The sequence below is a fragment of the Molossus molossus genome, unplaced genomic scaffold (genome assembly GCF_014108415.1).
Source record: "Molossus molossus isolate mMolMol1 unplaced genomic scaffold, mMolMol1.p scaffold_m16_p_7, whole genome shotgun sequence".
NCBI lineage: Eukaryota > Metazoa > Chordata > Mammalia > Chiroptera > Molossidae > Molossus > Molossus molossus.
In genome coordinates this window covers 110,581,522-110,597,133 of record NW_023425401.1, presented here as the reverse complement: position 1 = coordinate 110,597,133, position 15,612 = coordinate 110,581,522, and the positions used below count along the sequence as shown (strand labels likewise).

General features: G+C 57.7%; 1 protein-coding gene across 1 annotated transcript in view; it reads right to left on the bottom strand.

The window, feature by feature from the left end:
• The window catches only part of DPP6 (dipeptidyl peptidase like 6), a 404,487-nt gene extending 389,516 nt beyond the window's left edge, over positions 1-14,971 (bottom strand). Inside the window, exon 1 of the mRNA XM_036246681.1 lies at positions 14,729-14,971. Coding sequence (XP_036102574.1) covers positions 14,729-14,971 — 243 coding nt within the window. The remainder of the gene's footprint in view (positions 1-14,728) is intronic.
• Positions 14,972-15,612: the final 641 nt, after the last annotated feature.

The window sequence follows — 15,612 nt, the reverse complement described above, 5'->3', positions numbered from 1 at the left end:
GACCCAGACGCAGGGAAGAGGGCACAGCACAGTTCAACCAGGACACCTGCTCCGAGAGGGGCGTGCTGATTGGGGGGACAGGGATGGTCACAAGGATCAGCACCAAGGACAGAGGCTCAGAAGGGCCCTGGTGCTTCTCCTCACACTGTCTCCGACATCCGGGTGGCATCAGGCAGCACCCAGCCGCTCCTCTGAATGGGTTAGGAACAGGCAGACTGGGACTGGCTTCCCCAAACCTCCACTGCTCACCTGAGTGGTGAGTACACGTCTCCTCCCTGCCTCGGGCTCTCGGGAGCCCATGCCCCACACCTGAGGGGCAGGAGAGAAATAAGGCCAACAACATGGCCCACTCAGGACCCAGCCTGGTCTAGGCAGTGTGATGGCGTGGTCTGCACACCTGAACAGCGTGGCCCGCACAACTGAACGGCGTGATCTGTACACCTGGATGGCATGGCCTGCACACCTGGACGTTGTGTTCTGCACACGTGAACGGCGTGGTCTGCACACCTGGACGGCATGGTCTGCACACATAAATGGCGTGATCTGCACACACGGATGGCGTGGCCTGCACACCCGGACGGCGTGGTCTGCACACCTGGACAGCCTGGCCACCTGCACACTGTAACAGCACCCATCACACAGAGGTTTGCTAGTTGTAGTCTGACGACTGTCTACCTTTCTTTATGTTCTAATTGCCCAGCACTCCTGTGTACAATCTAGTTAAGGTGGGAAGAAAGGAGGAAAGAAATATAAATAAGACCTTCCATCTCCAGCCAACGGCGACCCTGTCAGAGGCTGGCTTGCCAGTTCTCGGAACCACAGGGTGACAGAAACAGGTGTGTGTGACCTGGGGCTTCACTGTCACACACTCAGCCATGCCCTCGGCCACAACACAGCCGCAGCGCCCGGGAGAGGCCAGTCCGAAGTCTGCAGAATGAAGGGAGCGGCCACGGGGTCGGGACTGCTTCAGACACCGCTGGGCCTGGAGGTCTCGCTGCCGACCTCCGAGTCCCAGCACCCCGATTCATCCGTGACACCCCCTTCCTGGTTAGCGTGCCCAGCTGTGAGGCACCCCTGCCTGGCTGCTGTCCTCCGAGTCCCAGCACCCCGATTCATTTGTGACACCCCCTTCCTAGTTAGCGTGCCCAGCTGTGAGGCACCCCTGCCTGGCTGCCGTCCTCTGAGTCCCGGCACCCAGATTCATCCGTGACACCCCCTTCCTGGTTAGCATGCCCAACTGTGAGGCACCCCTGCCTGGCTGTTGTCCGAGTCTCAGCACCCCGATTCATCCGTGACACCCCCTTCCTGGTTAGCGTGCCCAGCTGTGAGGCACCCCTGCCTGGCTTCATGTCCCCACAGTGCTGTCCTGACCTCAGACTCTATGACCTCATTTGGAAACAGGGTCACTGTCGATGTCACTGGCTGAGGTGCGGTCTAGCTGGGGTGGGCTGAGCTCCGATTCAATGACCGGTGTCCTCAGAAGAAGGAAACACACACGTAGAGAGAAGACGGCCTGTGACCACGGAGGCAGACCTCCAGGCCACGCAGCCACGAGGCAGGAGCCCCTGGGGCCACCAGAGGCTGGAAGGGGCGTGGCCCGGCCCACAGCTTGACCTCGGACTTGACCTTCAGCACCACTGGCCTAACCCGCCCACGTTGGGCCTTTCATCGGCAGCCCTGAGACAACAACCCAGCCGCAGGTGAGCGGAACTTTCAACCTGGACACGACGTAAAGTCACCTGACACGAAGATTCCCTCGTGCTCCCAAAAGAGGGAGACGCTCCCTCTGTCCGCACACACTGTCGCTAGCGCAAAGCGGCTCACACACGAGAGAGGTCCTGCCAGAGACACCTCCGCGTACCAGGCGCCCAGTCCCCTGCGAGACTCTCGGAGCAGACAAGACGACCACTGGGAATGCAGTGTCTCCCAAACTCTGACCACGACCTCCCTCCTGCACGGGGCCAGGCGACACCCGGCTCGTTTCTGCCCTGAGAGGGTGCTCGGTGCTCGGCTCTGCGGGCGCCGGGCGCACCCCTCCCTCGAGTTCAGGGCGAAGCCACAGAACCACTGCAGGGGCTCAGGGCGTCGCAGTGTCTTCAAGCGGAGGGGCAGCTGCTCCCGTCACAGCCAGTAGAGAGGCAGGTGGTTCGACGCCGAGGACGATGCGGAAGGGACACTGCAGCGGGCCCCTGGCTTTGTGTGTGAATCCCTGTCCCCGGATCCATGCCCGGGCGGTTTCACGCCGAGCCCACACTTTTCTTCCCTCCTGCGACGTCTAGGGCGTGTCTGTGGCGAGTCTTTTCATGCTGCGTCCCCGAGGTGTCTCCTGTGACATCTCCCTTCACCCCCTCCGGGGGGCGGCCCTGTCGGCAACAGTCTGAAAACCGGGACCACAAAGTCCACCCGGGGTCCGGCTGCTGAGAGCCGGGTGACATGGGCGTCAAGGGTGGACCCGGCACAGAAGAGGTGCTGTTCCACAGAGACCTCTGGCCTTCCCGCCGACGGCCGTCTGCCCCCCGAGTCGTCTGCTCTGTGAGCCGTCTGCCCCCCGAGCTGTCTGCTCCCTGAGCCGTCTGCCCCCTGAGCCGTCTGCCCCCCGAGCCGTCTGCCCCCGAGCCATCTGCTTACTGAGCTGTCTGCTCTCTCAGCCGTCTGTCCCCCCAGCTGTCTGCCCCCCGAGCCATCTGCCCCCTGAGCTGTCTGCTCTCTCAGCCGTCTGTCCCCCCAGCTGTCTGCCCCCCGAGCCGTCTGCCCCCCAAGCCATCTGCTTACTGAGCCGTCTGTTCCCCGAGCCATCTGTCCCCCCAGCTGTCTGCCCCCTGAGCCGTCTGCCCCCCAAACTGTCTGCCCCCCGAGCCGTCTGCTCTGTGAGCCGTCTGTCCCCCCAGCTGTCTGCCCCCCCGAGCCGTCTGGACCTCACTGCAGCCTGCGAGGCTGAGTTCCGGATCCTCTCCAGACCCCTACCCAATGCCCAGGGGCCTCGCGTCCCCCTGGCAGGCATTCCTGTCCCCAGTGACCACAGGTGACTGTACTGACAGTGAGCAGCTGAGCACCGTGACCCGGGATCATCCCACGGCCCCCGAAATCACTCGCCCTGACCCCTCAGAGACACAGGGAGGGACATCAAGGACCTGCTCGGGGACCCTGCCTGGCTGCTTGCAGGTGGCAGCGCCCCGGGCTCCCGGGGTCCCCCTGGGGCAGGGGACGAGCACACCAGTCCCCCCTCCCCTCCCTGGACTTGAACGGATGCTGAGCTCTGGAACTCGAGGTCCTTATTCTTCGTGTGATCACCACCGAAATCGGGCTTTTCTGAGTCTTCTGTCCTTAGCGTCCGAGGCGCTCTGGTTACTTACATCCGAACCCGGTGGTCGGAGCGCGGACCGTCCACGGCCAGGCCTCTCCTCCCCATCCACGGCTTCATCTTATCTAACTGCGGGCACTCGGGCACCCGCTCACATACTCATGACGGCACCTGGCCCTGAGCACGTCTTCCGGGGACCCACGGGGCCTGCCCGCCGTCCCTGGTTACCGTCAGAGCGACAGAGACTGGGTCCCACGGGAGGGAGGGTGCGGCCCCGCAGCGTGGGCTCACGCGGCTCGTGTGGTGGAACACACAGCACCCCACATTTGCATTCGCCCCGTCTGGCGACAGGAAACGAAGACTGCAAATCTCTCCTCTCAGAATGTCCTGTATCTGGAGCCCCTCGGGAGGGGCACCAGGTCATTCTGCAGAGAGCGGGGCGGAGGCGAAGTCCGGGTCGAGGCTGCCGAGTTCGGTCCCGTCCTGGCTCCTTCCCGGAGCCACAGGACCCTCGTGTCCTCACCACAGTGTGCTGGGGGCGCCTGCGGGCCTGGACTTGACCTGCAGCGTGACAAGCCAGATGGGGGCCGAGGGAGGCATGTCGTGGGCAAGGAGGAGACAACTCCTCCTGGGCACCTGTTGGAGTCGAATAGGCTTCTTGGGGGGCTGACAGGGGGCGGCAGATACCAAGGGCTGTAGAAGACCTGCTCAAGGTCATCTCCGGCCAGAGACCCCGTGAGGAGCCCGGGAGCCACACGAGGCCGAAGGGCGAGCCGGCCCTCCCTGCAGCGGCGGGGGCAGGAGGGACCGGTCACAGCGCAGGCGGCAGGACCGGGAGGATCCTGGCAGGGACATTAGGATTCCGCTCAGGTGTTCTCCTTGAACCGGCGGAGCACAGGACAGTGGGGAGGAAGACTGCCAATGATTGCGTGTTGGGTAAGGCCGGCGCCCGACGGGGACCAGATGGCCCTGCTCCTCGGTCAGCTCCCGCTGTTTCTATAGCAACAAGGCCCCTGCTGCGCCTGGCTTTCCCTCCCCTTGTATAACCAGCCGTTCCGGGGCTGAATTTCCTCCCCACTCAGAGGAATGAAAGATCTGGAAGGAAGGAACAGACACCCGGGGCTCCTTTCCACAGACAAACTGGGGACGCAGCGTCACAGGCAGGGTGCTCGCGGAGGCAGGAAGAGGACCCTGCTCACGGCAGGGGGGTCTGTGACATTTCCTGTTATTTCCACGAAGACGCGTCCCTTTCCGTTTGTACACAAATAACCTTGTCCCGAACGCACGCAAAATACAAGGGCAGAGCGCCCGCCAGGGACGCGCGCTCAGGGGCGGAGACTCTTCTCAGGTGACCTTCAGGGCCTCTGCCTGGGACCGGCCCTCGACCTCTGTCACTTCACGGGTCTCCAGGCCCAGCAGCCTCGTCTCGCAGGCTGCCCTTGGCAACGCTCTGAGGGCCGGACCGCCCGCCTCCGTCATCGCTGTCTAGCGACACGTCTGCTCACTCCTGGGCCCCTGCTGGGCCCCTGCACCTGCGCCCTGACCCCCACGGAAGGAAGGGATGGAGCTGCTGAGGCCGCTGAGCTCCACCTGTTCCCTCCACGGGAACGCCCCTCACAGTCCCCGGAGACCTGAAGGTTTCAGGTGAGATGCAGGAAGGTGGAGAACAACTTCCTGCAGAAGCTCAGAAGGAGCCGATTTTTACTCTGAGGACACCACCGAGGTCCGGTCATAAAGAACGGTGACTCGTCATGTTCTTGTTGACCCACCCGCTCGGGGTGGGTCACGCTGTCGTAACACGATCTCAGTGGTTTACAGACCATGGAACAGGCACCATCTGAAAGACGGGGTTTCCATGGCAGAAGGGAAGGGTGCAGCCCCTTACAGCACCCCCTCTCCTCCAGCCCAGGAGGCACACAGCCACACCGGCGTCTTAGGGACAGAGGAGCACAGTCTTGGGGGGGTACCCACAAGACTGCAGAGCCCCACCCACGACCCTACACACGAGAAGCAAGCCCTCTCCAAACGCTGAGCTTGGGTTCTAGTGATAACACTTGGCTCTGCCCTGCATTCCTGCCCCTGGGGTCCCCACGCGTCCCTCCGCCTAAGTTGCAGCTGAGCCCGTCTTCCTCCCAAAGGGGGTGGGAGCCAGTGGTGTGCCCGCGGCGGGAGGAGGCACCCGCGTGGCACTTGGATTCAGCGGAGCCCCCGGAGCCCATCGGTCTCCCTTGGCAGTGGACAGCGCACGTCTGTGAGCCTGTGAGCTGGACAGACGGATGGCAGGCTGAAGACCTAACACCTCACCCGGGGAAGCAGGCAGCTGCCCTGCAGCGGAGCCCACCAGTACCCCATGGACGCTCCTGAGGACACGGTGCAGGTGGGCGGGGAGGAAACCAGCCGAGAGACAGCGCGAGAGGAGGGGGAGGGGGGACCGGGGACCACGTATGTCACACACTTTGGACACATGAAGGCAGCTCGGAATTGGTGGCGTCGGGAACCACGAGCAGAAGCCACCGAGGAGCAGGGAACGGGAAACGCCCCCCGGTGACCAGAGCTGTCCTGACTGGGGCGCAATGCCTCCCGGGGGTGAGCACTCGAGGGGCCCCCTCTCCAGACTTCTATAGAGGTGTCTCGTCCTCATTTGGTTTTGTTTTTTCCTTCACTTGATTTTTTTACTTCTTTGTTTTTTATTTTTCAGCCACAGATGGCATCCAATATTATGTCTGTTTCAGGTGTGGTGAGACATTTAAATAACTTACGACGTGATCTCCCCCCGATATTTCAAGTACCCACCTGGCACCATACAGTTATCACAATACAGTTGACTGTATTCCCTACACTGTACCTTACATCCCCGTGACTTGAAACTACCAATTTGTGCTTCTTTTTTTTTTTCTTTTTTTTTTAATCCTCACCCGAGGATATTTTTCCATTTTTTATACAGATAGAGGGGGAGGGAGAGAGAGGAAGGGAGAGAGAGAGAGAAACATCGACGTGAAGGGACACATCGAGTGGCTGCCACCCGCACGACCAACCAGGGCCGGGGACAAACTGCAACCGAAGTACGTGCCCTTAGCGGGAACCGAACCCGGGTCTCTCTGGACCACAGGCCGACGCTCCAACCGCTGAGCCAAACTGGCCAGGGCTGTGCTTCTTAATCCCTCACCTTTCCCACCCCCGCCCCCAAGCCCCTCCCGTCTGGACACCCTCCTCTGTCCCCTGTGTCTATGGGTCTGTTTCTGGTGTGTTGGTTCATTTGTTTCCTTCTTTAGAGTCCACATATAAGTGACATCACACGGCATCTGTCTTTCTCTGAGTTATTTCACTCGGCCCAGTACCTTCCAGGTCCTTCCACGTTGGCCCACACGGTGAGATTTCCGTTGTCGGCCGCGGTGACGTGCGCTGCACACATGGACCACACCTGCTGGAGCCAGCCCCGTGCGGCGGCGGGGTGGGCCTGCGGGTACTGTGCTCATGAAAGAGGCGGTCGGAGGAAGTACCACATGATTCCCCTCGCGCGGGGACTCTAGGGAGAAAACAAGCTGATGAACAGAGTGGAACAGACTCGCAGACACAGAGAACAGCCTGGCAGCTGACAGAGGGAGAGGGATTTCGGGGCGAGGGGAAGAAGGGGAAGGGATTAAACAAACAAAACAAAAAGGAAAGAAAAGAAAAAAATCCTCGTAGACACAGACAACAGTATGGTGATCACCAGAGGGGTTGGGGTGGGGGAGGCAGAGAGGGTAAAGGGGGGTACATGGTCATGGAAAGAGACTTGATTGACGGCGGTGAACACACAACACCATGTACTGATGATGTGTTACAGAACTGTACACCCGGAACCGACGTGATTATATTAACCAGCATCACTCCAACCAATTCAATCAAAAGGAAAATATACATATATTCTGTTACTCTCCTGCTTCAGACCTCCTTGAACCTCCAGGTAACACACAAGCAAGTTGTTTCAGAAGCCTGCGTTGGGACATCAAAGGCGTGCCGCGTCAGTAGGGCCCCATGCCCACCACAAACATCTCCCTGAGACCAGAGCTCCAGTCCGCGGGGAAGGCAGACTTTTCATTTTGCACCAACGCCTCTGGCTTTAAGCAAACGTACTTTTTGAGGCTGGCGCTGGGGAGCGAAAGCTTGCTAACGCCCTGGAATCCCCGCGTCCGAATCCACAGCAGATCACGCACTCATCCACACGCAGGCAGCTGAGCCTGCGCCCGATTAATTTTTCAAGCCCACAGATTAGCCCTTCGTTATGGTTCTCCCCCCTCGGGAGGTAATCAAAAAGGTGAAACGAGACCCGTGTAGCCTGAAAAGACTACAAGATGTGCCCGGCCGGTGTGGCTCAGTGGACTGAGCGCCGCCCCATGGACTGATCCCGGTTCGATTCCCGGTCAGGGCACGTGCCCGGGTTACCGGCTCGATCCCCAGTGTGGGGTGTGCAGGAGGCAGCTGGTTGATGTTTCTCTCTCACATCAATGTTTCTCTCTCTCCCTTCCTCTTTCTCTAGGAAAGTCAATAAAAAACATTTCCAAATAAAAGGAGATGAATAAATAAAAGACCACAAGGCGCGATGCCGGGGTTCGGATGCTGCGGTTGGGTTCGCCCCTCAGGCACCTCCCACCCTCCCAGTTCTCACTGGTCCTTCCTGACTGTGTGTTCTGTGCTGAGAGGAGCGGAACTGTGTGTGATTTTGTTACAGACGTAATTTCAGCAACTTCTTAATGGGTATTGAATTATATTTTAAAGCCGACGTATATTCCCGGGGCTGCAGTTCACAGCCCCGTGACTGTCCTGTAACTGCCACAGAACCCATGAAGGGCAGTAACCACGACGGTGCCAGGGGGTCCCGGAAATATCGGGGGGGCACTTGATGTATAGGGGTGTCTCGCCAGTATGCTGTACACCTGAAACTAACACAAAATGATATTGAAAGGAAACTGTAATTGAAAAATAAATAAAGGGAGAAAGGAACGAAGGAGGAAGGAAGGAAGAGGAAGTGAGAGATGGAAGGAGAAGGAAGGAAGGAAGGAAGGAAGAGGAAGTGAGAGATGGAAGGAGAAGGAAGGAAGGAAGGAGGAAGGGGAAGTGAGGGAAGGGAGGAAGAAGGGGAAGTGAGGAAAGGGAGGAAGGAGGAAGGAAGGAACAAATGAGGAAGGAAGAAGGAAGGAAGGAGGAAGGAAGGAGGAAGGAAGGAGGAAGGGGAAGGGAGGGAAGGGAGGAAGGAGGAAGGGGAAGGGAGGGAAGGGAGGAAGAAAGGGGAAGGGAGGGAAGGAAGGAAGGAGGAAGGAAGGAACAAATGAGGAAGGAAGAAGGAAGGAAGGAGGAAGGAAGGAGGAAGGAAGGAGGAAGGGGAAGGGAGGGAAGGGAGGAAGGAGGAAGGGGAAGGGAGGGAAGGGAGGAAGAAGGGGAAGGGAGGGAAGGAAGGAAGGAGGAAGGAAGGAGGAAGGAAGGAGGAAGGGGAAGGGAGGGAAGGGAGGAAGGAGGAAGGGGAAGGGAGGGAAGGGAGGAAGAAGGGGAAGGGAGGGAAGGAAGGAAGGAGGAAGGAAGGAACAAATGAGGAAGGAAGAAGGAAGGAAGGAGGAAGGAAGGAGGAAGGGGAAGTGAGGGAAGGGAGGAAGGAGAAAGGAAGGCAGAAGAAAGGGAGGGGAACGAACGAGGAAGGAAGGAAGGAGAAAGGGAGGAAGAAAGAAACAAACGAGGAAGGAAGAAGGAAGGAAGGAAGGAAAAGCAAATAAAAAAAAAAAAAGAAAAAAAACACAAAAAAGTAAACAGTGATTGTTCACTTTACCCAAACTGGCACAGCGACTGTTTCAGGCAGTGCGCACGCCCGTGGTTCTGCCTGCCGGCTGGGCTGGGGTTTCAGGAAGACAACCAGCCGAGCGCTGCGCACGGTGCGGCGGGGCCGTCAATCCACTCGGGCCTCGCGGCCGTCCAGGGAAACAATGTTACCAGAAAGGAAGCAGCTCCTGAGACGATGTAGCTTGTGCTTACAGACCCTGCACCTGCCAGGAAGCGCAAGGATTGGCAACAAGGAGAAATAAGACGAGGCCGAGAGTTATCCAGACTGAGCAGAGGAACAGGGAGCGGGAAAGGACACAGTTAGGGACACATTCCCTGTGGATATCTTGTCGCCACCACAGGAACGATCCCGTGTCGAGGTGCTTGTCCTGGGGAGCAAAGGCCTGGAAGACAGCTCAAGACAGGGATCACCAAGGTCCTTCCAAGGCCCCGAGTTACCTTCGGAGAAGCGCGTACCTGCGGGATACAGCGACATCCGTGACCAGGACATTCTGCATCAGAAGCGGCAGAATATCCTCGGCACCCTCCATCCTCACTCTGCCTCACCTCACTTCTCCTTCGTCATGAGAGGGAAGACTGGGATAGTGGGGCCCCAGACTGGGAGTGAGGGTTCTCTCCCCCACCCCCACTAAGGGTCGGAAGAGGAAATGATTTACCTAAGAATCGGAGGCCACATTCAGAGAGAGAGAGCCAAGACCTGAAGTGTAGGGAGACAATCTTCGAAAGCAAAGACAAGCCAGGACCAAAGACGAAGCAGCAGGCCATTCCACGAGGGAATTGGGAGGACGGACACTGCGGTGATTTTGGGGTGAGGGGGTGGGTGCAGGTGGAAGAGGGCATGGAGGGCACACACGGTGATGGGGGAAATTACATTAAAATTTTAAAAAGACACTGACGCCCTTTTGTGGGCAGCTTCTGCAGGGGAGACAGTAAGAACGCAAGTCTGCCGCCCAGACACATGAGGGGCGGAGGGTCGCGGGGCCCGGGTGAGTGGAGTTGGTTGTGGAGAAGAGTCGAAGAAGAAAGAAAAACAAGACCGCAGCCAGAGGGAGCAGTTGAGACCGATGGAGATGGTCTCTGTTTCTGTTTAGACAGAAGTGGGGGAGAAAGGAAGACCCGGTACCATTATCACTGACGCAGCAACACGTACCCACCGAGCCCACGTCCCGGACCCGCTGTGTGGGGACCATGAGGAGGGGCTGTTGGGCTTGCAGGGCGACGTCCCGACAGCGCTGCGCCCCCCTTCGCCGTTCTGTAGCGAACACCCTGAGTACGGCCAAATGAGTGGTGGGGTCACGGGATCACGCAGGTGGTGGGACGTTTTAGTCTTTTCCTCAGATGTTAGGAAAACAGGGTGAAATTAAAGATGTGACAGTAACAATGAAAACCAGACAAGAAAAACGAATAAGGCACAGGGACAGATGTGCGGAGCCAGGCTGCCTCAGAGACGCAAAGTCGGTCAATCCCACGGAGAAGTGATTAGGACGCTGCCTTCAGACCAAGGGCAAAGCAGGGTGCAGAGGAGGGAGGCAGGCTGGCTGGTTGCTGCACGGCCAGGGAAATGGCCCCATCGGGCCCACAGACATCACAAGCAGGGCTTCCTGCTCAATCCAATTGTGCTGTTTAAAATTCTGTTGTCATCACATTTGCATGGTTAGGAAATCACGTGTCACCACAGATGAAGGCTGCAGGAACACGCTGGTGTGACCTCGAAAGCACTTTGGCCCTGCCAGGAGCCAGCGCCTCCAACGTCCTTTAAAAAAAAATTTTTAAAATACATACGCCAGAAACAAATACAATACGGTGCGGCAACCATATCTTAATTTTAAAAAATTTAAAGAAGAAATGTTCGAGAAAGGGGCATGACAAAGTTCGGTATTTTACTTATTATTTAATCCTCACCTGGGGATATTTTTCCATTGATTTTCAGATAGAGTGGTAGAGAGGGAAGGAAAGAGACATCCAGGTGAGAGGGACACATTGATCGGTTCCCTCCCGTAGGACCCTGACCAGGGCCGGGTATTGAACTGCAGCCAAGGTGCGTGCCCTTGACCAAGGCACATGCCCTTGACCGGAATCAAATCCCAGACTCTTTGGTCCACGGGCTGATCAAAGTTCAGTATTTTAACATCAGTCACAGTTCATTCCTCCCGAAGTGACCAAATTCCATTAAAAGTCCCTTCCGGCAACAGTTTCCTTTAGGCGCCAACTTATCTTTAAACCTACGAGATGAATTTTAAATCAAAGTAGCTCTGGACGCCTCCGAGGGGTTGCTCAAGTAACTGACTTTGTATTTAAATAAACCGAAGGCTGACGAGGAAACGCGACAGAGGGCACGCTGGCTCTATGTCCATGTCAAAGTCAAACTGGACATCTTAGAACGAACCCACCCAACAGGCTTCCTGCGGTGCTCCCCAGGCACAGGTCCCTAACAAGTGTAGTTTGCGCAGAAAAGCAACACCTTGCTAGTTAAGTCCCTGCCGTGCAACCTCAGCATGTGGCTTCCCTCTGCTAGACCTTGTGACGACCTGACATTTTATGTCGGCGGGGAACACCCGTTCTCGGTCATCTTCAGGCTTGTACATGTCCGCACACACATGTACGCACACACACAGCTCAAGAACTCCGATTTCAGATCCCCTTTCTGGAAGGAAGGACGGGAGGGAAAACAGCACCCCGGATTCTAAAGGTGTGACGGTTACCATCCTCTCGGCGGGTCAGGAAGGAAAGCTGTTTCTGTGCCGTGAACATCTGACTGACAAGTCGCAGAAGTGCCATAAAGCCACCAGCCTCCGCCTTGGGAGGCTAGAGACTGCCTTGCCCAAAGGCAGAGAGCGCGTCAGCACCTCGGACAGCTCCCACCTGAGCGAGGGTTCGCCAATGCATACACAGAAGGACAATATGTTCCTAAATTAGATGTCAATCTTTGGGTCGAAATGTGGGCAGTAAGCCCAGCCACTGTGGCTCTCTGGCTGAGTGTTGACCTTACACCAAGAGGCCACCAGTTCGATTCCCAGTCAGGGCACATGCCCAGGTTGTGGGCCCGATCCCCAGTGGGGGGCGTGCAGGAGGCGGCCAATCGATGTTCTCTCTCACCGATGTGTCCATCTCTCTCTCCCTCTCCCTTCCTCTCCCTCTAAAATCAATAAAGGAAAAAATTTTGAGTAAATTGATGTGACCAGTGAAATGACTACTCAAGATTCTTTATCTTGACGAAGGCCGGTATCAGAAAAGCAGTATTTATAGCTCCTGTGTTTCTTTAACTCGTACCTCTAATCTTTAGCTAATCACGCCCTATTGGTGGAGAAAAGGTGATTAAATGTACACCTACCGCCGAGTAAATTTTTAGACATAACTTTTCCAACCCTGAAGAACTTTTCTGAGAAAAACCACATCAACGTTTTAAGAAACTGGTGGTACATTAGCCTTGTGACATTGGTTCATTCACACATTTTTACTACGTTTACATATATTTCGTAGGATACTACGTATACATACACTATATTTAAAGCTACATCACACACACACACACACACACACACACACACACCACCTCTGTGATTTCCAGGGAAAACATGGATGTCTGGACTTAATGGAATTAGGTTGGATGTGCTGTTCAGAGCCCTATCCGTAGCAATCATTGGCAAATTGTTAAACTGCCAGTGTGTTCCCTTTGCTTATCTGAGAAACAGTCCTAGGCAGATGTGAAACGGAACAGAAGAAGTACACGCTCCAGACTAAGAGAAAGAAAATAAGGTGGAGACCATGTGAGACAAAACCCCAACCTCTCACCCACCTTTCTCCTAGCGACACCTAGAGTCCGCCGAGGAGAACGCACAGTCGCCCTCACTCCAAACCACACAATTCCATGGTGTTAAGTTGGGTTTAAGGCAAAAAAAAGGCATCATTCTTGTCTGCATTGCAGCTCAATTGTCTTTCCCAAGATCCTCAGTAGTTTAATCCCCTGGAATGTTCCCCCAACCCCAACAGAAGCGGTCCTTACAGACTTCCAGATGTGTGAAGAATTCCTGCATTTCCCTGGGGCCCTGACCATGGAAGGGAGGGTCCTCTCTCTGACAGTTCCCTCTGTAACCAGGGGTGTCCGCAAGGGATCCCAAAGAAAATAGAAGAACTTCATGCAAGATCTGATACAGTTGTGCGTGTGTGCATGCGTGTGTGTGTGTGTGTGTGTGTGTGTGCAAACCACATCTCCATCTTCCACAAACTTTCATCATCTCTATCACAGTCTCCGGGTCCTCTATTCATAAAACAAAACAAAAGGGACCAACAGCAATGAAACCTCAGTGGTTTTTTTCTTTTTTTCCAGAATTGTCCCAGCAAAAGCATGTACCCCCGCCCTGCCCATGCACACGCCTTGTACTATACAAGAAATGCCGAATGGCAACGTGGCAGGACCCACGTAAGGGCACGTTTAAGGACCACCACGGCAGGACCCACGTAAGAGCACGTTTAAGGACCACCACGCGGGGGCCTGTCCGGCTCCGGGTGTGTCAGGGGAGGCTGAGAGGCATGTGGGGGACCGGTGCCCAGGTGGGACTGTCTCAGTGGCAGCAAGGTGGCTTCCACAACCCGACACGCCCTGCACACTTCCAGGGGCCACAGCAGCCACACAAAGCCGCTGCCTGTCTGACAACTTGCCCGGGGTTTTTCATTTTGCTCTGGGAAGAGAGGTCGCTAAAAGGGGCAGTTTCCTGTCTCTGTGGTCCCCCCTGGCTGGGGCCCTCCAAGGAGCTGGACGGGACCCACAGACAGGCTGCCCACGGCCATCTCCCCCTCAGCCCCAGGTGTCCCTCCTGAGCGCCAGTCCCCACGTGATACGCAAATGTGACCTTTGAAACCAGGGCTTCGGCCCTGAGATCGGGGCACCTGCTTCTGGAGAAGTTTTCGGCCAGAGTCTCAGGCACAGCTGCCCGCAAGGCCGGGCGCAGGGCACAGGCAGGCTCGCGCCCTCCGGAAACCCGGGCTCGGCCCTGACACAGGTGGTCGGGCCTCGGAAGCTAGTGCTTTCCTTTCTTTATTTTTTTTATGTTGATTTTTTGCTGCTGTTGTTAAAGCAAATGGCCAGGACCAGCGGGGGAGTGTGTGGAAGTGAGATGTAGGGCACAGAGTGAGGGGACACCGTGGAGGGGAGGGGAGCAGGAGGAGTGGGTTCCAGTGACAGGCGGGAGGGGAGGCAAAGAGCGGGGCATTACCTCCCTGTCTTACAGCAGAAGCGGACAGAACAACCTACTTGTCAGCACAGCCAGACGGAACTCCCTGCTTGGGATCCACCGCCCCGCGCCATCAACAACAGACCTCCACACAGCCCAGACCGGGCAGCCAGATCCTCGTGCCGGGGCGCAGCCCCCCAAACACTGCTCTTCCCATCCACCAACTCCTGGCTGCAGCCCGGCAGACGCAAACCCGCCCAGGACAGCAGTGACCGAGATCGCGGCTCGCGAGTGAATCCGGGGGCGCTCCCAGGAGCAGTGGGGGAGGGGAGAGCAAAGGCGGGTGGCTGAAGACCATCGGAGACACAGGCGAACTCGGCTCCCCTTCTCGCTCTGTGCTGCGCCCCACGCCCGCGCCGCCCCCCACCCACCAAGATGCTCTTACGTCCTCGTCGTCACAGTCGCTCCGCGCCTGGTACTGGAACCGGGGTCGGCCACCCGCACCACTGCCGCCGCCACCGCCTCGCTCCCGGGGCACCACCGTGGGCGCCTGGGCTCCCAAGGGCTTGGGCCCGGTGCCCTCATCCTCGGGCCCCTGGCCGCCCAGGAGGCGGCTGGCCTCCGGGGGCGCCGGGAAGGACCGGGAGGTGTTGATCCTGCCCGTGAATCTCTGGTACAGCGAATCCATGGGTCCCCGCGCGCTCTCGCTGGCTGTCTGCGGGGCGGTTTGCTATTTCGCTTTCTTCCTCTCGTCCCAGCTCCCCACCCCCTCCCGGGAAAAGAGAAGAAGATGAGGATGGAGGGAGGCCAGCGGCTGCCTGCGCTCCTCCGTGCGCCACTGTCAAGTCCCCGCCGGGTGACCGCCAGGCTCAGCCGCCTCCGCCCCCTCCCTGGCGCTCCGGGAGGCCAGGGTCTGGGGGCGTGTTCTCTTTCTCTTTCTCTTTCCTGTTCTGTTTTTTCAACTCCTCCCTTCGGCCACCACGGAGGGCCTATCCAAAGCCACTCAAGGAAGGAAAATACAAAACAAGATAAAGGGAGGGAAATGCCTAGGCCCCGGCACGGGCACCACCTACAGAGCAGCGAACCTCGGAGCGCATCTCCGCGCTCCTGCCCGGCCCCTACGCGGCTCCTCCTCCCCACGCGAGGCCTGCCACCCGCTGGGTAATGGCGCCTGGGTGGCGGGGGGCTGGTGGCGAGGAGGAGCGGGCTCCTGGGGTATATGGGGCGCGGTGGGGGCAGGGGAAGCTCGCAGGTCATGGGTGCCTGCTGGGAGCTCTGGGTGCTGGGCCCCACCGGGTGGCACTGCACAGCGCGGGGACGGAGCGCCTG